Genomic DNA, 23,250 nt, shown 5'->3' with positions numbered 1-23,250 from the left:
AAACAAAAACTTAGAAATTAAAATGTATTCAAAAATCCTTAAATTCCTCTTTGTTCTTTGTAGGGTCCCTGACTCCAGAGTCTTATCTTCCCAGTAGACACAGAATCACCTGTTGATCTTACCTGATCAAAATGGATTTTGTTTTACAATCTCCCCAAAACATCTTCCAAAGGATCACAGTTCAGACCCAAAGTCCTCCAGGGAGAATGGGGAGAGCACTCTTTTTCCAAAAAGTGGATCTTTTTGCATAATTTCCCCTCATTTTCAAGATGTTTTTCATACAAGAGCTGCATTGGGAACCAAAGCCTGCCCACAGAAGTGGCTGGGCTCCTAAAAGGCACTGTCGATAGACTCTCCTAAAATGACTGCTAATAATATTTGTGCTACTAACACCAAAGCATGCTTGTGTATCAGCAGTATTAGCGCTAGCCTCCTGGATAGCATTTATCTCCTGGGTCTAGGTCTGAAAAAGTTCACTTAGAGCTTTATCAAACGGGCAGCAATGAACATAAAGAGTATTTTTGCTGCTTGGCAGGTAGGGGTCAAATAGTCACTGTGGGTCTCAGATGACGACAGATATCAGGTGCTTATTATGATCCAATTTACCAAACGAAGACTGTCAGTTCTGACAACTCCATAATCTGTGCCAAATTTTCATGAGGTGAAAAAAATAAATGACAATAATGAATAAGAAACAGATGTCTTTGTTGCAACAAATGGGAAAAGTTCAGAAGTACAAGAGGCACAAACCTGGCACATGTGGCATGAGACAAAACACATACTCAGTTCCTCTCACTCAAAGTAAGCCCTCCTTCAATAAAATACATCTCCCTGCACAAATCAAGCAACAGAAATGTGTCACACTTTGCTGTTCCAACATTCAAAGAGACATCAGAGTTTGGATATTATTGCTATTTGTCAGTATTATGCTGAAATCTTGAATATAATATTAAGTGTCTGCCATTTGGCAGCCATTTGTTTTGTTGATTCAATTTTTTGACTTTTTAATCCAAAAAAAAAATCTACATACTGGTTAATGTACATTTCCGATTTTTAAGTTAAGTTAAAAATCTCTATTTTTTGCCTCGTAAGTTAGTGACTTTTTAAGCTTGATATTTCTTACGTTTTTCTTGAAATTTAAACATCCTCTTTATTATTCTTTACCTAGAGTGGCCCTAATACACATTCATAATATTGGACATTTTAGACATAGATATTTTTCAAGAACAAGTGCCTGTACGTCTGTTATGTTTGGATTTTGTCAATGAAAACAATTAAAATTGATTTGTACTTTTTTCCACATGGGCCCTAGGGGGGCTCAGCTTTTCTTAGATGTGGGTTTGGAGGTCCTAAGGAAAAGAAGTTGGGAACCAGTGCTCTAATTTGCAAACAAATGAACGTTTTGGCACTGGATTGGAGAGTACTGCTGAAAGCTGCCATTCTGTTGCTGTTCCTCAGTCATGCTTTGTGCTGCTTACTTCTGAAAATCCATGATAATTCTCTGCCATTGGCTGCAGGTTTTGTGCCCATGCTTCCTTAAATTTGTCTCGATTATGGAGTCCATTTTTATCGGAGGATATAGAGGTGCTATGATTCTACCAATACTGTCTTTGTCATTGTTTCTGTTTTCATTGAGAGCCCTGATTTGTGTTTGTATCTTCACAAAGAGGCTGATTATTAATGTGGGTGGTCATTAACTTTGCTAAGACTTTTTCAGAGCACAGTAACTGTTATTTACAGCAGCTGTAGTATCAGTAATAGTGGTGGAAGAGAAAATATCCTTTTTTTACTCATTTCTGAATCAGTTGTATTCCATTACCTCTCCAGCTGTGAGAAACTAGTAAGTTTGTTTGCCTCTTCCACATACAGCTTCAGTGCCATCTAGTGGCAGCTGCTTTCACTGCACAGAGGTCATCTGAGATTCCTGATTCCTGAACTCGATCCAAGACCAGCAGGCAGTGATAGATAGACCTCTCTGCAGCATCTTAACCTTGCCATGAAACTCTCACAAAGTCACAGAAGCTTCTCCGCTTTGATCGAATTATGCTCTAATGGCATTTTCAGGCACATGCCAGAAGAGACACAGTCCTGTGCACTTTTTCTAATTAGGAGATCTGTCTTCCTTACACAAGCAGCTCTGTCAGAGAGTGAATCAGAAGGTGGTCTGGAGGGTAAATCATCAAAAATTTGCATCTGCATTGCTCAGGAGGTGACACATGGCAGCGAGAGACATTAACATGGAACGGATGGGAGTCCGTGCACTCGTGGAAAAGCTGCAAAGACACCCAGAGAATGAAAATGATGCCCTTGCATGAGGCACGCCCATGTTGCATGCTCGCAGATGAAGATCTCTGATTTAAATGCAGAGTGCAGAGCAGAGGTGGTGCAGGAAACTTAGAGGGTCAGCGGCGTGCTTTTAAAAATATCTGCACTCCGGTCCCTGCATTCATTTGTATGAGACACTTCACTTAATGATCCTGCATGAATATTCAACAGTTGTTTGAAGGGAGTTGCTTTGCTTGGCGGCGCTGAATCAGAGAGAGAATATAAAAGAGAGAAAGCAAACAAGGGAAAGCGGCAGGAACTCTTGCCTAATGTCGCAATAAAGGCACCGTATGCATCAATTAAAGCCGAGCATTCACCGATAAACACTATTAATTTGGTTAATTCTATAATCCTCGTCTAGTTCATTACATGAAATTAAGGCTGTAAAACCCCCGAGGCTCAACCAAAGCAATAAAAACTGCGTAAAGTCTGAGCTTCTGCATGTAAATGCATCAAACCCCTGAGTCTTATCACTCTCCTGCAGCCTTTAAAAACTCAGCTCAAGCTTACACAGGCTTTCAGGGGCAGAACCTCAGGGAGCGTCTCAACGCCTTTACAGTTAAAAGCCATTAGAATGCATTTATGTGACTGTGTATTTCAAAGTAATCTATTCATAAAAAGTGAAAACAAACCATACAAACAGGAAGTGTCTCAGCAGCAGAGCATCGGTCCTCACCCGCCTGTCACTCTGGCTTCAGGTGAGGACGTCATTGGACAGTCAGGTCGCTGTTCTGCTGCAGTCCCTCCTGGGGGTGAACATAAGCACTCCCCTGCTGTCTTCCGCTGTTGCTCCAGGCAGCGGTGATTGACAGCAGGGGGCTAACCTCAGCAGTTGCCCCTCATCATCAAGGCCTCAGACATCCGCTGGGTCTGGGTCAGAGAGGTGAGAACCTGAGCAGAAAGGAGAGAAATGGAAACATTTATGGGAACTCTGCAACATTTTAGGAGACTCTACCATACCAAGAAAGTTAACAATTTTAGGAAAGTCCTTCTTCAATTTGTCCTCTAACATTTCTAACTTTTGGCACCATTAAGCGAAAAAAACAAAATATGTTATCCTTTAAATAAGGCTCCGACGATATGAGATATCTGGCTGCATGTTGCTCTTTTGTGACTATATGAAGCTCAGCATTAGTTCATGCAGGACACAGTAGTCATACGCCCAACCGTGATCAGCTGATGGCCAGCTGATCCTAATTATCACCTCCCAGCTCCCACAGCCAATTACAGCTCTTTCTATCAGCACAGCAGTCTACTTCTCACTAATCCCTGCTTGCATTAATGCTGATGCACCACACTGCTGCTGCTGGCAAAGCTTAACCTCCTCCACCCCATCCTCCTCCTTTATAACATAAAGCTTGTCATGTTCAGATTCATGCTACAATGGATTAATTGCTTTTGGATTAATTGGGTCCAGGGAATGGGCTAGAAGTGTCATGTTCTTGGTGTCGAGTAACTTCTGAACCACAGAAAAAGAAATGCTTGGTGGTCCAAAGTCCTGTTTTCAGGGGAAACTAAATTTTGATGTCATTTGAAAATCAAGGTCCCTGAGTTTGGAGGAAGATCTGAGAGGCCCAAAATCCAAGGTGCTTGAAGTCCAGTATTTTCAGTTTCCACAGTCAGTGATGGTTTGGGGGGCATGTCATCTTCTGCTGTTGGTCCACTGTACTTTATCAAGTCCAGAGTCAATGCTGTCAACCATCTAGCAAGAGATTTTGGAGTATTTCATGCTTCCATCTGCCGAGAAACTTTATGGAGATACTGATTTCCTTTTCCAGTGGGGCTTGGCCCCTGCCCACAGTGAAGCCAAAACTCACTGAATTTTCATAATTCAAAGTTTTGAAAATTATTCAATTCTATTTTAGAGAGGCTTACAAGGCTTAAAACTTCTAAAGTTGAATTAAAGGGAGACAACTCTTTGGTGAAGATTTGTATGCTTGTTAATAAACCATTAACAGAGACAGGCTAACTGGCTTCCCTTCAGCTTAAGGCTGGTACGTGAACTAGTGCTATAAAGCCATACACACTTCTTGCAAGAGAACCGCCACCACCTGCCAACATTAAATAATGCAGAAAGTAGGCAACAACAGCCCTCTGTGGAAATGAGTAGACATCTTTCTTCCCATTGGATGTTACTGTACCAATAGATCAACTTACAAACTACTATTTCATGGTGGAAGAATCAAATATAGTTGCTTTAATAGTGATTTCACAAACACAGTTTATTGTGAAACTTTGAATAGGCTATTGGGATGCCAAAATATCTTTACAAAAACTTCTGCATCTTAAGAGAATTAATGACAGGAATAAACAAGTTTGAAATCTGCACTTCTAATTATTCAGTCAATACAAGGTTCATACTTACAGGACCCTTACCCTGCAGAGCAATCAATTCATTCAATCAATCAGTCCAACAGGGATCTCTGACCGGCCATTAACCAATATCTCAACCCCCCCTGTTATTGCCAGGACTAGTGACCTCTATTTAACAGCCAATGAATGCTTGATTAATTAAGTTTGAAAATGTCAAACATTAACCCACTCATGTACTGAGGGGTCAGTCTCCACTGGGAGGGGCTGTGAGCGACAAGGTTTATTAAATATCGATCATGAATTATTCAGGCGGGCGGTGATCAGAGGAGGAAACTCATTTGAATGTGCTGCTCTGGCATTGACCCCAGACTGCTGAGCTTTATCAAGGACTGAACACAGCAATCGCTCAAAAATGACCTCTCAGCACTGAGCCTTAGCACAGACTGTGACAGCAAATCAAGGAAGTGACAATGGACTAATATCATTAACAAGGGGGAAATCAATAGGTGTCAAAAGCAGCAGTTTTATACCTTAATAGCCATTGAATCACAGCAGTAATCTGAAATACTGACCTGAGCTGACCCAGGATGGATTCCCACTGTGGCGTCCAGCTGTTCTTTAGTAAGACCGCATTTCATTGCTGCAACAAAACCTTGGAGGATGTCTCCAGCATTAGGGCCCAAGATGTGGAGACCAACCACTCTCTCCTGTTGAAAAAAAACAGTATTTATACAGATTGATATGAATTCTAAGTATCCAATCACAATGGTTGTTGTCTATTAAGTCTCATTATCCTCGCAGCCTCTGCCTGTTATATTTTTTTTTTCACCACTGTTGCCACATGTTGCCAAGTGCTGTGCCCATGGTGAATCAATGTTGGATTTTTATAAGTAAAATGACATCGTCTAGACATGCTCTTTAAGTAAGGGATCCCAAGACTTTTGTGATGACTTGGCCCAATATCACCATAATATAATAATAAAAATAATTAACATGTATTGGTTCAATGGTTGTGGGACTGGTTGTGTAGCTGGTTGGCTTGTTGGTAGGTTGTTTGGTTGATTGGTTAGTTTGGCTTGTTTGTTTTTTTGCAGGTGGTTGGTGGGTTTATAAGTTTTTGGTTGATTGTTTATTTTGATTTTGGTTTATTTGGCTTGTTAGTGACTTCAGGGGAAGTTGTGTTGATTGAATGTTTGCTTTGTTTGTTTTGGTTTGTTGGTTGGTTAGTTTGATGGCTGGGCTGTTGTTTGGCTAGCTGGTTGGTTTGTTGGTTGATAAGTTGGTCTGTTCTTGTTGTTGGATTTAGGGAAAGAGCTGTTGATATGATGTCTGCTTTGTTTGCTTTGGGGTTGCTGGCCGGCCTTCTGGTTAGTTGGTTGGTCAGTTGGTTGGTTTGATGGCTGGTTTTCTGGTTCGTTGGTTGTTTAGTTTGATGGCTGGGTTGTCATTTGGCTAGCTGGTTGGTTGGTCTGTTCTTGCTGTTGGGATTAGAGAAAGAATCCATTAATATGTTTACTTTGTTTGTTTTGGGTTTGATGGCTGGTTTTCAGGTTAGTTGGTTGGTTGAGTTGATTCGTTGGTTTGATGGCTGGCTGTTCGGTAGGTTGGATGGTTGGTTGGCTGGTTAGATATGCTTTTGTTTGGTTAGTTTGGTGGTTGGATTTCTTAACATGCCTGGTCTGTTGGTTGCTTGATTTGTTTGTTAATTGGTTGGTTGATTGGAGATTTGGCTGGTTGGTTCATTATTCTGACTATTTAGTTTGTTTGTTGGTTGGTTGGTTTATTGCATGACTGGCTTTATTAATTTGGTTGACTATAAGCATGACTAAAATCTTTGTTTAATGAAACGCTATGGCTGGGCTGTTGTTTGGACATTTAAAACTCCTGATATTTCTCCATTGTGTCTAATCATCAAAAACCATTGGGTTTTGATGTAACCATTGGGGTATGTAATAAATGGAGTTCTTTAATTTTAGTGTAAATGTTTTTCCTAAGAATAATGTCTGCAGTGAGTTTGAATCAGATCCGCCAGACTGGCTTTTAATATCTACACCTGAACTAATTTAAACCATTTAAATAAACTGATTTTAAAAGCTACTTTAGTGTTAATGAGGGCTACAGTATCTCAATCCTAATCACTAATTGCAGACGGGGAATTAAGTGCAATTAAAATGTCCTAGGGATCACATTAAAAGTAATTTACACACAGATAATTATCACTGATGAGCAGAGATCATTGATATTAACACAGTTATCAGCAGCTTGGCAGAGGCGCTCTCTGAAATGCAGTCATCTCGAGAGATGCCAAGACAATTGTGGATAGAGCTAAATATATTACAAGAGGTAGGAGGAATAATGAGGCTAGAAACATACAAAACTTGTGACATTGTGACAAAATATATCCAGGGAAAAACAAAAATATGTGAGAATGTTTCAGCTGAGGCTTGCACAAAATACTTATGTCTGTAGATGGCTTTGGTTATTTGTGACAGCCATCTTCAAAGTTAGACCAAAACATCAATTAAGCAGCACTTTGAAATAGAAAATTATAGTTACCCCCACGAATTACAGTTTTAATCAATTCTCAAGATGTAAAAGTGAAGATAAAAGCCAAATTTCTGGCCATATATTTAGATCTAAGGCTTTTTATCAAATCAAATTTTTCCAATGATGTTTTGACCTTTTGTCTAACAGGGTAACATGAGTGCTGTAAGTGCAATTTTAGACCTTATCAGGAATATGGCAGACAACTTGAACATAGGCAGAGTTTTTATTTCTGGCAGGAAGCTCCCACTCCAGAGGCCAGTAGTAGTTGTGATACACCTGCAACATAAAAGATATTTTTCAAGAGATAGAAAATATGTTGGTTTTTTTTGTTGTTGAAGCACACATGCTTGTGTGGGTGTATGTTTGTGTAGTGTGAGTTTACCTCCACGTTGTCTTCTCCAAATGTCAGATTGGCTTTCTCCTCAGAGAGACCACAGGCAGCGTATTCAAGAGGAGTGAGCACAACAGAGGGCACATTGGTGTAATCACACTGTCAAAGATAAATCAGATGAAATCAGCTAGATCTCTGTGGTCTTACCTGAAACACTGGGGTGTAGAGATTCTTTAAACCTGAGCTCCATGCTTCTCTTTTATAAGATTTTCTAAGTGTCTGTCAGAATTACAGAGATGACCCCTACAGACATGGATCTCTGTGTTAAAAGGTGTTTTTTCCAGGAGCAGCTGGTTGATTGCCCTCTTCACAAGATTCCACACAGCGGTTTTACTTTGCAGAACCAGTGTATGCATGTAAAATACCCAAGTTTAATGTCGTGAACCAAGTTTGTTTTTGTATTTAGGATTATGATTCTAAATAGCAGTTACTTAGACAACAAAACAAAGAGTGCTGTTTCCCTTTCAAAAAAGTGCACAGCATAAAAAGTTTTACACATGCAACACTGATTTTTGCTAAAATTTCCTGACTTACTTTTTCACACTTCACAACAAGAAAATACTCTTGGTGTTTCACATGCTATTTGTGTTTATTTATTTTTACACATTTAGCTCACCCATGTAAAATCAGGAATCAGTATACTAAAAATAATACTACAATCTATAAATAGGTATTAACAAAGTGCATACCAACAGGCTGTCTCCTCTGTAAAGCCTATGTGCCAGCAGCATCCCAACATGCACTGAGAGGCCTGTAGTGGCAGGGCGTCCATGCTGCACTGATCCGATGGCATAAATGTGATCAACAGTGGTCTGGTCCCTCTCATTCACCAGGATTTTTCCAGTTCTGCACACATTATAAAAATAAACAAAACCTTAAACAAAACCAGCTTTGAGAAAACAGAAGCTGAATAAAAGAAGAGAGACCAAACATACTCCTGTCTGCACTGCACGCCAACAGACTCCAGACCTATGTCTTCAGTGCAGGCTTTCTTTCCCACAGCGAGAATCACCTACGAGCACAAACACATGAAGACGTGGTTCAAACACAGGTTTCTCTTTCCAGACAACCCTAAATGAGATAGCTGTGACCTGTTCATTAAAAATACAACAGTGTTGTTTTGGCCTCTTACAGACCTAAGCACTACTCGCATGGGATTAGTATTACCTGTGGACCTCCGATTGTGTGCTGAAATATGGTAGGGAATTTGCCATGTATCTTTACGCTTCAAATTCAGACATGGTTGATTCACAGGGGATTAAAAACATAGACTTCTTGTGCAATTTACAAATTGCAGAGGTCCCTAGGTAATACTAATCCTGTGCGAATACGGATCTAGATTGTAATGCACATATCTGACTGTGTCACGTAAACACTCCTACAGATAGAAACCTATCTGAAGAAGAATAAGGAGCTTTTTAACCAGAAACAGACAAATTGTATGCTCTTTAAAACCACAAGAGAAACAGAAACAAAGTGATTAATAAGACAGCGATGACATACTGTATCAAAGTCCTCCTCTTTGGTTTGGTTGTCCTTGTTTGTGAAGGTCACTCGAATTCTCTTCTTGGATGCCTGATGTTGTGCCGCTTTTTCATGGCCTTTAGAAAAAACAATAAAAGGTACATAAGAAACTTGAATTCAACTTGTAATTCAAGGTCTTTTATAATTTATAGCAATAGCAGGTAAATTCCTTGAATTTCCCTTCCTAAAGTCAAACCTGCAGACATCAACAAATTCTGCAAAAATCAAACAATGCATAAGTCTAGTTTTTGTAACTTTGCCTGTAACTAAGTCTTAATCTATTTGGTTTCTACTGTAGATACAAATCTTCAATACAGTGTTTCCCAACTAGGTGGTCAATGGCCCAGAAGTGAGTGGTGGAGCTGTTTTCAGAGAGGGTCCCAGATGTGTACCTGGAAGGAAAAAATATGACCAAGTTATACGATGTATGGAAGCCCAAAGTACACATGCATCCATGAGTTTTGCTCCACTTATTTCATGATAATAACGAGTAAAAGTAGGTTGTTTTCCCACCAAATCAAAGATTTATGTCCTTTTCTCTAGATGAAAAAACTGATTTTCCCAAAATATCAAATAAAGAAGGTAGTTGTGGGTCCTTAGGCACAACCAGTTGAGAACCATTGGCAAATAAGGCTCTGCTCAAAAGATGCTCCCTGGGTTAGTCAAGCAGCATGCTTTGACTTTCTAGGGAGTGCATAGCTAGAAACCCTCATTCAAATAGATACATTTACGTCGATGTATATTGAATACAATAAAGTGAAGCATAAGGCATTAGCATTAATGCAAGCACAGATTAAAGAGAAGTATGTGATTTGCTGTTGGAGCTGGGAGGCAATACTTAGGATCAGCTGGCCTTTAGCTGATCATGGCTGGGTGGATGACTACTGTGGCCTGCATGAACTAATGCTAGGGTCTGGGCACCCCTATTGGGGTAAATTTCAAGGTTGGAAAATTGTAGATTTACAACATTGTAAAGTAAAAAATTAATGAGAACTGAAAACAGAGGTTGAATTTTCAGCTTTTTAATCTCAAAAATTCTAAGTTTTTGTTGATGCACATTTAAGACTTTTAAAATTCAAAGACATCTAGTTTTTTCATGTAAATTAATGACTTAAGAATTTTGAGTTTTCTTCTTGAAAATTAACAGATGCTGTTTATCATTCTTGTCTGTTGGCCTGTCATGTTTGGATTTGACAATGAATGACTCCAATTGATTTCTTCTTTTTCCATGTGGGTCCTGGGAGTGCTTAGCTTTTATTAGATGCAAGTAGGGGCGGCCCTTAGAATAAAGCGTTGGGAACCGATGCCTTAACCCATAACTCATCTAACTGTCACACCCACACATTTACAGTACAAGACTATGAATCCATTTCTTTATTGGATTGGTCTTTGTTGTGGTCCCAAACATAGATAAGGCTTTCCCTTAAATAATGAGGAATAAAAGAAAAAAATAGTTACTATTAGTAGTAATGATAACAACAAATACAAACGTTTTTGATTGATCAGCTCACCTGAAGCTGAGTCTTCAAACTCCTCCACCTAGAACAGACAAAAGAAAAAACTTCATTAAAACATGACATCTTTGGGCATACAGGCTATTATTTTAGTCTCCCTCAGTACCTTTTTGAGTGAACAGTGATAGAGAAAGGTCACTCCATTATTCATCATGAAGTTCTCTATCTTCTGAGCTATTTTCTTATCGGACCCCGGCAGCAGGTCGGGCTGCAGCATGACGAAGATCGGCATGCCCAGGCCCACCATGAAGCCAGCACACTCAAGTCCCTCTGCGGATCCACCCACCACCAGGGTCTTACCTGGGGGGTAAAGCAGGGAGAGCAGATCCTCACTAAGAGATAAGAGAAAACAATTACAATCTGTTTTTTTTTTTTTTGCCTCATCAGAAAGTATTGAAGGATTTTGACAAGCCATTTTGTGAAGCGATAGCTCTTTCCATCTCTTAATCTGAGCCACAAAAGGTCACTGCGTTTTACCTGGTGATGCAGAACTCGTCTCCAGGTATGCCCAGGCACTGAGGTCGTTCTCCTGTAGCGATGACTAGAGTCTCTGCAGTCAGTTGCCGCTTCCTTCCACTCATTTCTGTCACCTTTTGACAAAATAAGGGGAAAAAATCAGCTTGCACTACTGTGGGAACAGTTCTCCTTTGGTACACAAAATGAAAAGTATGCATTAGACACTTTAGATGAAACAAATATTTACAAAAGACATGAATTTAAGCATTTGGTTGCACCCTGACTCTGATTATATAATTATACTTTGACTAATTTGCCAAGCTTGGATGCTTTTTCGCTTCTGTGTACCTATCAAATACATTTCTACTATTATATATTCAAGTCTCATTTTATGTATTCATAGATGTGCCTTAGAATAAAAAGAAACTGCATAAATACAAGTGCAAAGATTAGTTCTAAATAACCAGACCAAGAGCAATATTAAGGGAAAAAGCCACCCAAACCTACCTGGCCCTATATGAAAAGATATATGCCCCCTATACCTAATAACTGGTTGTGCCACCCTTGGCAGCAACAACTGCAGAGCAAGCTTTTGCAATAGCTGGCAGTAATTCTTTCACATCGCTCTGGAGGAATTTTGGCCCACTCATCTTTGAAGAGTTGTTCTTCAGCCACATTGGAGGGTTTTGGAAAATGAACGGCCTGCTTAAGATCACAGCATCACAATTGAATTAAAGGTCTGGATTTTAACCAAGCCAAAACCTTCATTTTTTAATCCATTCAGAGGTGGACTTGCTTGTGTGTTTCGGATCATTATCCTGCTGCATAACTCAAGTGCGCTAAAGTTTGGGGTCACAAACTGATGGCCATACATTCTCCTTAAGGATTGTCTGGTAGAGAGCGTATTTATGGTTTCATTAAATATGATAAGTTGTTCAGATCCTAAAGAAGCAAAGCCCAGACTATCGCACTACCACCACGTTTGACTGTTGATACGATGTTCTTTTAACTCCAGATGTAAAGGGGTACCACCTTCTAAAAAAATCAACTTTTCTCATCAGTCTACAGAATATTTTCCCAAAAGTCTTGGGGAAGTTTTTTTGGCAAATGTGAGACAAGGCTTTGTGTTCTTTTTGGTCAGCGGTGGTTTTGGCCTTGGAACTCTCCCATTTTTGCCTGGTCTCTTTCTTATTGTTGGATCATGGACACTGACCAGCAGGTCTTTAGATGCTGTTCTGGGTTCTTTTGTGACCTCCTGGATGAGTTACTAATGCACTCTTTGAGTATTTTTGGTAGGCCGGCCACTGCTGGGAAGGTTCACCATTGTTCCAAGTTTTCTCCATTTGTGGACAATTGCGCTCACCCTGGTTTGCATGAGTCTCAAAGCTGTAGAAATTGTTTTCTAACCCTTTCCAGACTGATGGATGTCAGTGATTTTGTTTCTCAGCTGTTCTTAAATTTCTTGAGATGGCGGCTGACTTCACTTTGTCTGACAGATTCTGTTTGAGGGATTTCTTCACTCAACAGGTCTGGCAGTAATCAGGCCTGGGCATGATTGTGAAATTGAATTCAATGTTAAAAAAAATGTGGTTAATCACAGCTAATTCATGATTTAACAAATATGGGCAAATACTTTTTCATATCAAGCCAGGTAGGTTTGGACGGCCTTTTCCCTTAAATAATGTCTAAAATTTGAATTTGTTTGATGCCCAGACCCCTTTCAGTGAGGCAAATATGTAAAAAAAGAAAAAAGCATTTGAAAGGGGAAAAATACTTTCTCAAAGTACTGTATGTGTATAAAAACAACCAAAAACACTATAATGGAATTTTTGGCAAAACAGAGAGAACAATGATTGCTTTTTTCCACTTAGAGAAATTAATTCTTGATGTTTGGGTGCATGAGAAAAGTGGTTTTATGCATATCTAATCAAAGCACCATCTCCTTTAAAACTTAATTTAGTAAATTGCAAAAGCTTTGCCAAATGCACCCAGATCTGGCAGTTTCATTGCAGATTTTAATTTTGAAAACAGGGCTTGGGCACTTTTCCGTTCCCATTGTGCCCATGAGCATGCAGAGCACACGTGGGTGGAAACTGATGTACGAATTCAAATAATATCTGCAGATGAAAAGACTGTTTGCATTTTTCCACAGGACAGCTGTGCAACTCGACTTATTATCTAAATCTCTAAACACCACTTCAGGATTGGACAAAAAAATGTATCATATTCACTGACATTCAGAGTGGTTAAATTCAGAGTAATGTAGGATATAAATCTTAATATTTCTTTTTGCTGCTGAATCACACAGCTTCTTTCTCTCCTTCCTGCCTAATAAAACTTGACTGTTCATATTAATGTATTATTTCAATATTTGTAGAAAAATGGAGGAGAAAGTAATAAAGTTCCATCCAATAGTAAACGACCCCTTTATGAATGCCACAGTGTAAAATAGGGTATTAGACCTCGACTGTGTGAGGTGCTACAATCTCTCCACGAGCATTCAGGTAAAAGACTCCACTTCTCTTCAGCTCCCTCCTCAGCTCCTCACTGCGGGTCTTCATCTGCTCCTTAACAGCCTCCATCAGCTCCATCCATCTGTGAGACACTGAAGGAGGCAAAAATCTTCACATTATTACACAGCAATTAAATTAAATACATAAAGAGACTTTGAAGTTTCATGCATTTTTATTGCAGCAATGACTCAGGCTGTTCTATTCTTTCCATTTGGTTTAAAGATTTCAATCATTAATTGGGGTTATACAGTGAATGAAATAACTTTCCAATCACCATGTTCTTTTGTCTTCCAGCCAAAGTTCTCAGTGCCGTGAAAAGCTTCTCCCAGAAGCGCTGAATGATGTAGAAACTTCCTGACATTGTCCACATTGAGACTGGAGCCTCCAAGTACTGAAGGAAAGAGAAAAAGAAGAGAGAAAAGTAAAGTTGAGAAGAATTAAGATTAAAAATATACAATGGCAAAATTATTCAAGGGAAAGAAAAGAGTTGGAAAATTATTTAGGAAAGGAACGTCTAAGAGAGGAGAGGGAGTAAGGTCATGTGAAAAAACAAAGGGGATAAACATTGGAAGAGGAAAGACAGGGATGGTATAGAGACGAAGGAAAGAAAGACATGATGGGGAAGTTACTATAATGAAAAGGAAATAAAGACAGGAAAGGTAAAAAAGTGGGGAAGAATGAAAAGGAAAGGAATGAAAAGGCTAGGGAAGGAAGGAAAGGGAGAAAATGGAAAGGAAAGGGAAAAAGGTCAAGATGGGGGAGGAAAAAGAATGAACAGGGAAAGGAAAGGAAACAAAACAGTCAAGAAGGAGAGGGAAAGGTATGAATCGGGAAGGTAAGGAAAGGAAAGGAAACAAAAAGGTCAAGAAGGGGAGGAAAAGTATGAATGGGAAAGGAAAGGAAAGAATAATGAGAAAGAACAAAACTAGTTAAAAATTAGTGAAGAGGAATGAAATGAGGAAATGAAAGGAAGAACAAAAAGAAATGTGAATTTGAGAAATGGTAAGAAACATGGGATTCATGTAAGAGTAAGAAAAAGAAAGAAAGAAAAGGTAGTGGAATGGAGTAGGAGAAATAAAACTGTGAGATTAGGTTAGGAGAGGTAGGTTAAGAAAAAAATGGACAGGAAAAAGAGAAAGCAAGGGAGGAGAGAAACTGGTAAAAAAAAAATGGTTAAGAAAGGACACTGGCCATCAAAACGACTTTGCAAAGAAAAATATTACAGAACAGAGGACATAAGTGAGAAGATATGAGAATCTAAAATGAGAAGTGGAATTCATTAATCACATTTAAGGAGACGATACAGCTGGGTAAGGGCACAGAGTATAAAGGCTGACAGCCACAGAAGAGGAGGAGAAGAGAAATGATTTATAATCACTCTGCCCGACTCTTCAGACTCCCGGTATTAAACTCTCACCCCTCATCGTGCCTCGTGGAGAGGGAGCGGCGAGGTCAAGGATCAGCACCTTCTTCCTCAGCCCTGCAGCTTCCTAACAGAGCAAGAGCAGAAAAAAAAAACAGAATAAATGAGAGCCACAGAGTCAGACAGCACAAGAGGAAGAGAGAGATTAAATATTGAAACGGGTTAAGTATTTGTCCTCTTCAACAATCGCAGCTCCTGCCTCCTTCAGCTCACTTCTACTGTAGAGCTGCTCACATATCAGACTATTAGCATAAACCCATTAGTATGATAATGATCGGAGCAATGCTTTGGTAATGTGTGCGTTCACTGACCAGATTAGCAGTAATTATAGGAGAGAAGTGACAGATTGTCCATTAAAAAATAAAGCAAAATAATATTAAAAACTATTTAATAAAACATGTTCAAATTACTTCTTTAGATTGTGTATTCTGTGCTTTACTGCATATCTCAAAACTTAATATTAAGACTTGAACAAAGGATATCAAGAAAGCTCACATGGCTGCACAAGTCAAAGTCAAATCTACAAACTGTAACTAAGACTGAGCACACTGTGGATGAATAACAGAGCTGACCTTTGCCACAGCCAGGCCTCCTGACCCTCCTCCAATAACCAGCAGGTCGTAGTCATAAGGCCCAGGCGAGGGCCCCGACGGTGGCTCCATGTTTCACTAATGAAGATCCAGAAACTGAAAAGTTTCCTTTGCTGTCAGTCCTGGAAACACAGAATGAAAAACAGACACAGTCAGAGAGGAAGGACTTTGACCTCAGAGCTCCTCACTGCAGTCTTGATGGCACTAACCTCATACGACAGCCAGCTTTTATTGACTGAATTAATTCTTTACTACTCTTTCACTTCACGATTACATTTAGAAACATCAGCTAGGATGGCAAGAAAACAGTTTTGTACTAAAATCTCCTGAGATCCAAGCTTTTGTTTGGGATGCATTTTTAGTTTCTCTAATTTATTTAGAATAGGTGGACCTGATAAATAAAAACCTTAACCCCGTCTTTGGACAGAAAGTAGTTTTCACCAAACAATGATGTCTGCATAGGAGGACAACAATCTAATCTTACTGTCTTATTTTTTTTAATACATTTTGAGTGTTTATAGTCCAGTTGGTAGGGATCAATTCAGTCAGTACGGCCAAGTATGAACTAATTATTCACTGAAAGTTCTGGAGGTCTTTGAAAATTCCCTTGAAAATGATGAGAGATTTCCAAAACGTTAATATCCCCCTAAACCCCCTAAAACTTCCAAGACATTACCGAAAACTTCTGCTAAATTCTGAAAAATTCAAATTGGAGGAGACTGAGGTATAAAAGATGAGATGAGCAGAAGACCTGTGAGGACCTTGAAAAGATGCTGATGAACTGAATGGAGGTGGCTGGGGTGGAGGAGGGTTTCAGCATCCACAGTGAAACGACAGACTAACTGAAACAGAGAATGACAGAATTAGAATATGACTGGTGTATGATGATTGGTCAAACAATGTTGTGGTGGAATCTGATTAGCTTAGTACCCAAGAGAGTGAACGCCCATAATCAGCTGATCACCAGAGCAGGAAGAGAGAAAGAATTGAAGAAGGGAGAAATAGGAGCTATTGTTGACTAATGCATTAGTAGAAACATTCTTCCTGCTTTAACTTCACTGAACTTTGAGTTTAACAGAACCTTTTATAGCTTTCTCCAGATCTGTGCCTAGCAACAATCCTGTCTGAGCTCTGCATGCAGTTCCTTAGACCTCTTTGGCTTTGCTCTGAGATGCTCTCAGCTGTGAGGCCTTCTAGGTGTGTACCTTTCTAAATCATTTCCACTCAGTTTATTTTACCACAGCAGACTCCAGTCAAGGTGTAGAAACATCTCAGAAATTATCAAGAAAAATGGGAGGAACCTAAGCATAATGAATACTTGTCAATGTGAGAGTTCAGTTTTTTATTTTTCAAGGTGATATGGTGACATCTCGTGGTTACTCCTTTAAATTTCAAGCTTACTTTCAACAGCTGTGCATAAGAGTAACACGTTTACCACCCCAAACAGATGAAATAGATCTTATAAAGTACATAAAATCCGCAAATAATTTAAGTTACTAATTAAAGTGCACTTATGCTGGATGGAAAGAGTGTTAAAGATGACACAGCCTACCTTACTTTGGTGAAAGTATTGCTTTACTTTAGGTGCAATGTTTGCACTTGTATGATCAATTTCCTTCGCATTTATCGGCTTCAAAATTCAACAAAGTCCTTTAAAATGAGCAGTTCGGTCGCCGTCAGGACTGGGTGTCCAAAAGAGCATGTGTAGGAACAACATGAGTAGTTTTCTACAAAGCAAACATTTGGAAGAAAACTAGGCTAGAAGAGATGCGTTCCCGTGCTACCATAGATGTAGGAATTGTTAGTATAAATTGCGATATATTTCGTTTGTTTCAGGGTCGCGAAAAATTGTGCTTAGAGTTTTAAATACAGCACACAGCTGTAATTACAGAATATCCAAACACACTTAATCGGCAACACGATCAATGTTTAAATTCAAGAGTCTCAGGTTTTAGTATCCATCGTAACGTCAATGGTGAAGCTCTGCTGTCGGAGCCTACAGTGATCTCCTGAACTCACCACAGCCCCCTGGCGGCAGTTGTTGGTGCTGCAGCATCGGCTCCGCGCTGGGACTGGTCCTTTCGCAGCCATTTTCTGTCCAACCAAACAGCCGTCTCAGGAAGGTAACCAACCAGGGCTTCATTGCAGGTTTGTGCCTGGCTCCGGCCAATGATTGCTAACCGATTTCTCGTTAGCTCGAATGGAAATGTCCGTCTCTGTCTGATTTTTTATTTGTTGTCTGAGTGAATGAGGGCTGCTCATCAGGAAGTATCCAGCGGGCGAAACTTTAAAAAATACTATTTAACGTTTCGGCCCCGGCCACGTCTCTCTGCTCTGCACGACAAAGAACAGGCCAACGCTGTCTCTCTGGGCGCCAGTTACTCTGGATTTACAATGAAAATGTGTGCAGGGGGCACTATGTACCTGAATAGTTTAACTACAGAAGGTAAAAGCCCGCTGGACAGCCTCTATTCAGTTTCCTGATATTAGTAGTTGCATTAATACATCAAACATGCCAGCTAGCTCCTTTTGTCGTTTTACATTAGCTTATGTTAGCTTAATATCTCACGGCGGTTATCTGCGTGTTAGCTTATGCTAGCTAAACACACATCAACGTGCTAGCTTCAGAGAACTGACCTCACCACAACAGCTGGCTAACCAGTCCTGGTTTTTATTTACACGTTCAGTTGTAATGCTAACCACACCATTGCAGGCAGCTGCTCCTCTATCACTGTGACTCGCTTTTACTGAATTCACCCTATAATGCATTTTGGCAAATAATACGTGTGCTATCAAGGAGAGAGTGCACCAAAAGCAACCGTTTCGTCTTAGGTATCCAATAATAAAACCGTCTGTCTAACAATACCAGGTAGTACTTTTAAAATTTAATGTAACGTTTGAATGTGATTTGGCACAATAACGATATTAGACCCGACTTTCTGCCAAGTCGGTGAGCTTATGAATAATGAGGTCAGCTGTGGACGCCAGTTATTTATGGTAACAGAGAAACGAAGCAGTATACATGCTACCTTACTCTCAGTGCTCCTGGGGAATACAAAATTATTACATATAAATATTCATTGTAAACAGCTACCGCCATTCGTGTATACATGACATTAAAATTGATCATTTTTGTCAGGTTGACATGCGCAATACAGGTGCATTCCCAAAAACACAATGGATAAGTTTATTTTTTATGTACTGTAATTCAATATGTGAAACTTTGACATATCCCAGATTCATTACACATAAAGTAAAACATTTCAAGCTTTTTGGTTTAACACTGGCCAAAATTGGTTTTGTTGACATCCGCCAGCCATTGGCAGATAATGTGGCAGGAACCAATTTCAGTAGATCTCCATCTGTTGTGTCCAAACTTTTTTTTTATTAGGCAGAAGAAGCTACCTAATCAGCCAAGTCCAATTTGCTTTCATTGTAGAGCTGCATACTTTGGTAATAATGTGAGATCGACATTATACTGGACATTATACTGCATCAGTGCAGTGTGGCAAAGAGGCGATCAGCCTGTGACACTGCTGAGGTATTATAAATAGAGATACGTCTTTAATTTATTAAATTCATTTAATGTCGCCATTCAGTGTAACACACCATGCCAACATTTTGTCTCATGTTTGAGCATGACAACAGAGTTTTTTCCAGCAGGTGACTTCCTCTGCCAGACAAACATTGGCTACTGGTATCTGTTTATGCCACATTATTTGCCAATTGCAGATGTTTGTCAGCAGGGCAGATATCGGTCGATACCAATGTTAAACTGATGCACTTATAGCTGTTATCTATGTTTGGTGGTGTGGCTGTTCGAGGATCCCCTGCTCTTCCATGGGACTACATAGAAAGCATTAAGCAGGGACGGCTCACATTTCTGCTCTATATATGTTGGTAAAGAAAGCACAAGGCAGGGAGAGAAGAAGCAAAAAACCCACAGCAGAGCAGGCATCAATGACAACAGAATGACATTGGTTAGTCAGAAGCAGAATGAAAGAGGAGCTGGGGTGGAGGAGGGTTGTAAGAGCAGCTTGCAAAGAGAGTGGCACAGCATAGCCTGGGAAAAGCAGTATAAGTAAGGAGTGATTAGCGATTGGTGTGCTTGGAGCAAATCAGCTGGCCACCAGCTGATCTCTATGGCAGCATTTGATTCCATAGTCTGCCTGAACCAACACGAGACTAGTGGTGCCACAGAGGGCAGACGCCAAATCCTGGTAGAAAAGGAAATCAGGATCTCTTGCACAATTATCAGAATGGGATCAAAACCATAATCTTTAAATAGGCATTTGATTAATTGCAACAAAGCTGATAATGAACTGGTGATGGCCATAAAGATCCTTTAGATGCTTTGCATCTGTATATAGTGACCATAACATGACAAAAAGGATGCATCTGTAGTGCAGAAGTTTAGGAACCCTACCAACCTGCATGAAGAATCTGTGATTGATTTTTATTGACAAAAACACCAGCAGCTTGACAGATTGCCTCTATTAGATCGTGTTTCTACCTGGAGCAAATTAACAGACAATTTTTAGGTCAAGAGTCTGCTTTAAAAACTAATTTCTGCTTTGGTACAGCAGTGCAGAAAGCACCATCAAAACAGCTTCAGATTCAACGATTTTTTCTTTTAGGAAATGATTCATTTTCTTATTTTCTTATTTTTTTATTTTTCTTATTTCTTTTTTTAAGTCTGCAGTAAAAGCTTTGAAGTGCTTTAAATGATCTGATCAGCACATAAAGTCAAGTTTAATTCATGAAAGCTTGTCTCAGGGACTAAATAAGTATGTCTACTTTTTTAGAATATTTTTAATGTGCATGAACTCTAAAGTCAACTTCAGTGTGACTCCCTAGACTGCATTTATGATAAGTGGCACTTAAAGGCTTTGCAGGAATTTTGCTGAAGCTTTCACCAAATGAGATGTGTTTATGTGTGGGCTTGTGTTGCAGATGGACGGAGACAGTTCAACCACCGACGCCTCCCAGCTGGGCATCACGGGAGAGTACATGGCCTCCGGTTACGTTCTTCAGTCTCAAGATGGTGAGGATTGGCTTCAGTGTTGATCATCACATATCTTAACTGAACTGAGCTGAATCTACGTTTTTTTTTTTTCTTCCTGGAGATGACGCAGATGAAAGCCTGAACGACCACGACGATGGTGGAGTGAAGGAGAACTTCAGGGAGCAGGACATCTATCTGCCTATCGCCAACGTGGCTCGCATCATGAAGAACGCTGTTCCTCAGACTGGAAAGGTAAGTGAGAGAAGTGTATTAAAAAAAAACACTGGCTTATGGCTAAGTGTTGATTTCCTGTGGTTTTATATAAATTTATAGTGTTGTAACTTAGGAAAATAGAAGATGTGCATGGGGTTCTGTGTGGGTCAGGTTTTTTTCACAATTCTCCTTTCAATGATGCTTGGACAGCAAAACTGGTCATTTTCTGAAGAGCTATCAGTCTGTCATTAGCCATATTGGCTGATTCCCTTTCTTGAGGTGATGTGGGTCTCCTTAAGCATTCAGAACACCAACAGCACACAGACTCTCAGATCAAGGCAGAAGTGATCTGAAAATATTTGCCTGTAGGCATTTTGTTTCAGTCTTTACAGCCTCTTGCATCAGCTGCAGCTTCTGGCTGATGCAACAGAACATGTACTACCAAACAGTCATTTAAACACCAAAATTTGTTTAGCCCAGGGCTTAGAAGTACCAGAGTTTCACTTTAATAACTCCCAAAGTGTATAATTAATCAGTGTGAATGCCCACTAGCTTCTGTTATTCTAATATATGTAATAATTTGTAACTAAAATATGATGAAAATTAAAAGTAGCTCCGATCACCTTCAAATGTTCTTTGGCCAGCCAAAATTAAAGTTTGTCCTTAAACACAACTTTTCTCTGTAATTTTCTTTTTTTGTTGTTATTTCACAGATTGCAAAAGATGCCAAGGAGTGTGTGCAGGAGTGTGTGAGTGAGTTCATCAGCTTCATCACGTCAGAGGCGAGCGAACGCTGCCACCAGGAGAAGAGAAAGACCATCAACGGGGAGGACATCCTGTTCGCCATGTCCACACTCGGCTTCGATATGTACGTGGAGCCGCTGAAGCTTTACCTGCAGAAATTCAGAGAGGTGAGATACACTCAGCGGTCCTGATGGTGCATTAACATGGAGCACAATCATATCACACCAGTAGCCTCAATCAAATGATGATTTATCAAATAATCATTGTTTATACAGCCTAAAAACTATGGACTTCAGTCAGAGTTTTGAAAATGAAAACTTATTTTTTCTCTTTCTGGTGTTTCTCCAGGCAATGAAGGGTGAGAAAGGAATTCCAGGAGTGTCAGTGGGAGAAGGCCTAGGAGAGGATCTCACAGACGAAAGCTTCTGTAAGTTTGAATGCTGATTTTTTTTTTAAACTTTGTCCCCTTCTATGTGGGCCTCAATTCTGGTCTTAATTCTTAATCTTTACTCTCATTAAATACATATTGTCTCTTTAATCAGCAAATCCTCTTCCAGCTGGGATTATCACTGCAGACGGTCAGCAGCAGAACGTCATGGTGTACACCACCTCATATCAACAGGTAAACTGTGAGCTGGGATTATTTTGCATCAGCAGCTTAACTCATTGACAAATCCTGTTAAAAATGTTCCAATAAGCTTCAACAGAGGATCTATTCTTTTTGCAAAAACAGACACTTTTTTTTTTAGAATGCTCATGCTGTACATTTAAAATGATGTCACTATGATACATTTGGTAGTTGATGATAAAATCCCTTTCTGGCTGTGGAAGGTAGATAGCAAAGTTAATGCATTTTGTGAATGCACCTACCAAGCACAGAAAACTTGGTATCTGAACACCTAAAACGGATGTTTGGTTAAAGGTATAAATGGCCCAAAAGAAATGGCACTACAACAAATGACAGTGACTTTGTAGGTGCCACCATGACATTGTCTTCAACTCATAATCGATTTTAACATCTTGAAAAAAAATTTAACAGACAAGATAGTTTGTGGAGTGTGATGAAATTCCTACACCTCGTTTCTAAATAAGCTGTATTTCTTTGTTTCAGATTCCCACTGTACAGCAGATCCAGTTCTCATGACGAGACCTGAACACAGCGGCTCCGTACCAGGCCCGTGCTCCAACACTCCCTACAGGGTGATGGTGATCAGACAGATGGGGAGGATGGGGGGGAGAGACGTGTGCAGAAACCCTCATGTACAGAGAAATCACTACCTGTTGAGTAGAACGTGTAGTTTCTAGATGTGAGGTACCAAATGTTTTGGAGGGAATCCAGAGCAGCTGGGAAATCGAGGCTTTATTTTAAAGGCTAGTCTTATTATTACATTATTTAGTGGTTGGATCCTTTTTGTGCATACGTGTTAATGTGTTTGCTTTTATGCTTTTTTCATCTTTTTGGGACAGGAGGGTTCAGGGTGGGTGGGGTTGAAGGGAAGTGTCGTACTGGAAGCTTATTTTTGAACGTCTTCTCTGTTTGAAGTGAGAGAAGCCATGTTGATATTTCTCATCAGATCATGCAGCTCTTTTTGTAAGTTCACAATATGTACCATGTGCTTTAATGTTATGTAAATCCTTTGAATAAAAATTCAAAAGAGATGATTAAATTAGAATTTATAATTTTTTTTTTGG

At 39.7% G+C, this 23,250-nt stretch overlaps 2 protein-coding genes across 7 annotated transcripts; one reads left to right on the top strand and one right to left on the bottom strand.

Moving 5' to 3' along the window:
- Window positions 1-49: 49 nt before the first annotated feature.
- LOC121505491 (thioredoxin reductase 1, cytoplasmic-like) lies at window positions 50-17,728 on the bottom strand. 4 transcript variants are annotated; one of them, XM_041780875.1, is made up of 16 exons: window positions 17,616-17,728; window positions 16,348-16,438; window positions 15,579-15,718; window positions 15,001-15,073; window positions 13,858-13,974; window positions 13,533-13,675; window positions 11,092-11,204; window positions 10,721-10,946; window positions 10,612-10,639; window positions 9,080-9,177; window positions 8,512-8,588; window positions 8,266-8,422; window positions 7,568-7,675; window positions 7,366-7,461; window positions 5,211-5,345; window positions 50-3,216 (listed from the first exon to the last, which is right to left on the bottom strand). In XM_041780875.1, exons 3-16 carry the CDS (start codon window positions 15,666-15,668, stop codon window positions 3,151-3,153), a joined length of 1,527 nt encoding a protein of 508 aa, XP_041636809.1. In that variant the 5' UTR covers window positions 15,669-15,718; window positions 16,348-16,438; window positions 17,616-17,728; the 3' UTR covers window positions 50-3,150. The 4 variants fall into 4 exon arrangements, with proteins under 4 accessions (XP_041636809.1, XP_041636807.1, XP_041636805.1 ...); XM_041780873.1 differs by lacking the exon at window positions 17,616-17,728 and adding an exon at window positions 17,149-17,310; XM_041780871.1 differs by lacking the exon at window positions 17,616-17,728 and adding an exon at window positions 17,149-17,310 and having other exon boundaries at window positions 16,358-16,438.
- On the top strand, window positions 17,618-23,250 carry nfyba (nuclear transcription factor Y, beta a). 3 transcript variants are annotated; one of them, XM_041780878.1, is made up of 7 exons: window positions 17,618-17,744; window positions 20,550-20,640; window positions 20,723-20,853; window positions 21,528-21,725; window positions 21,907-21,985; window positions 22,116-22,180; window positions 22,670-23,250. In XM_041780878.1, the coding sequence occupies exons 2-7, from the start codon at window positions 20,550-20,552 to the stop codon at window positions 22,700-22,702; spliced, it is 597 nt and encodes a 198-aa protein (XP_041636812.1). In that variant the 5' UTR covers window positions 17,618-17,744; the 3' UTR covers window positions 22,703-23,250. The 3 variants fall into 3 exon arrangements, with proteins under 3 accessions (XP_041636812.1, XP_041636810.1, XP_041636811.1); XM_041780876.1 differs by having other exon boundaries at window positions 22,101-22,180; XM_041780877.1 differs by lacking the exon at window positions 17,618-17,744 and adding an exon at window positions 17,788-18,042 and having other exon boundaries at window positions 22,101-22,180.

The sequence above is a fragment of the Cheilinus undulatus genome, linkage group 23 (assembly GCF_018320785.1).
Source record: "Cheilinus undulatus linkage group 23, ASM1832078v1, whole genome shotgun sequence".
Taxonomy (NCBI): domain Eukaryota; kingdom Metazoa; phylum Chordata; class Actinopteri; order Labriformes; family Labridae; genus Cheilinus; species Cheilinus undulatus.
This window is presented reverse-complemented; position numbering and strand designations above follow the sequence as displayed.

Excerpts from the sequence above, each read along its gene's own strand:
- LOC121505491 (XM_041780875.1), bottom strand. The coding sequence starts at position 15,668 with ATGGAGCCACCGTCGGGGCCCTCGCCTGGGCCTTATGACTACGACCTG. Across the intron at positions 11,205-13,532 it reads TAGCACCTCACACAGTCGAG|GTGACAGAAATGAGTGGAAG; the intron begins GTCTAATACCCT and ends TTTTGTCAAAAG. Across the intron at positions 5,346-7,365 it reads TCTGCCATATTCCTGATAAG|GAGAGAGTGGTTGGTCTCCA; the intron begins GTCTAAAATTGC and ends TTTTTTCAACAG.
- nfyba (XM_041780876.1), top strand. The coding sequence starts at position 20,550 with ATGGACGGAGACAGTTCAACCACCGACGCCTCCCAGCTGGGCATCACG. Across the intron at positions 20,854-21,527 it reads CTGTTCCTCAGACTGGAAAG|ATTGCAAAAGATGCCAAGGA; the intron begins GTAAGTGAGAGA and ends GTTATTTCACAG. Across the intron at positions 22,181-22,669 it reads ACACCACCTCATATCAACAG|ATTCCCACTGTACAGCAGAT; the intron begins GTAAACTGTGAG and ends TCTTTGTTTCAG.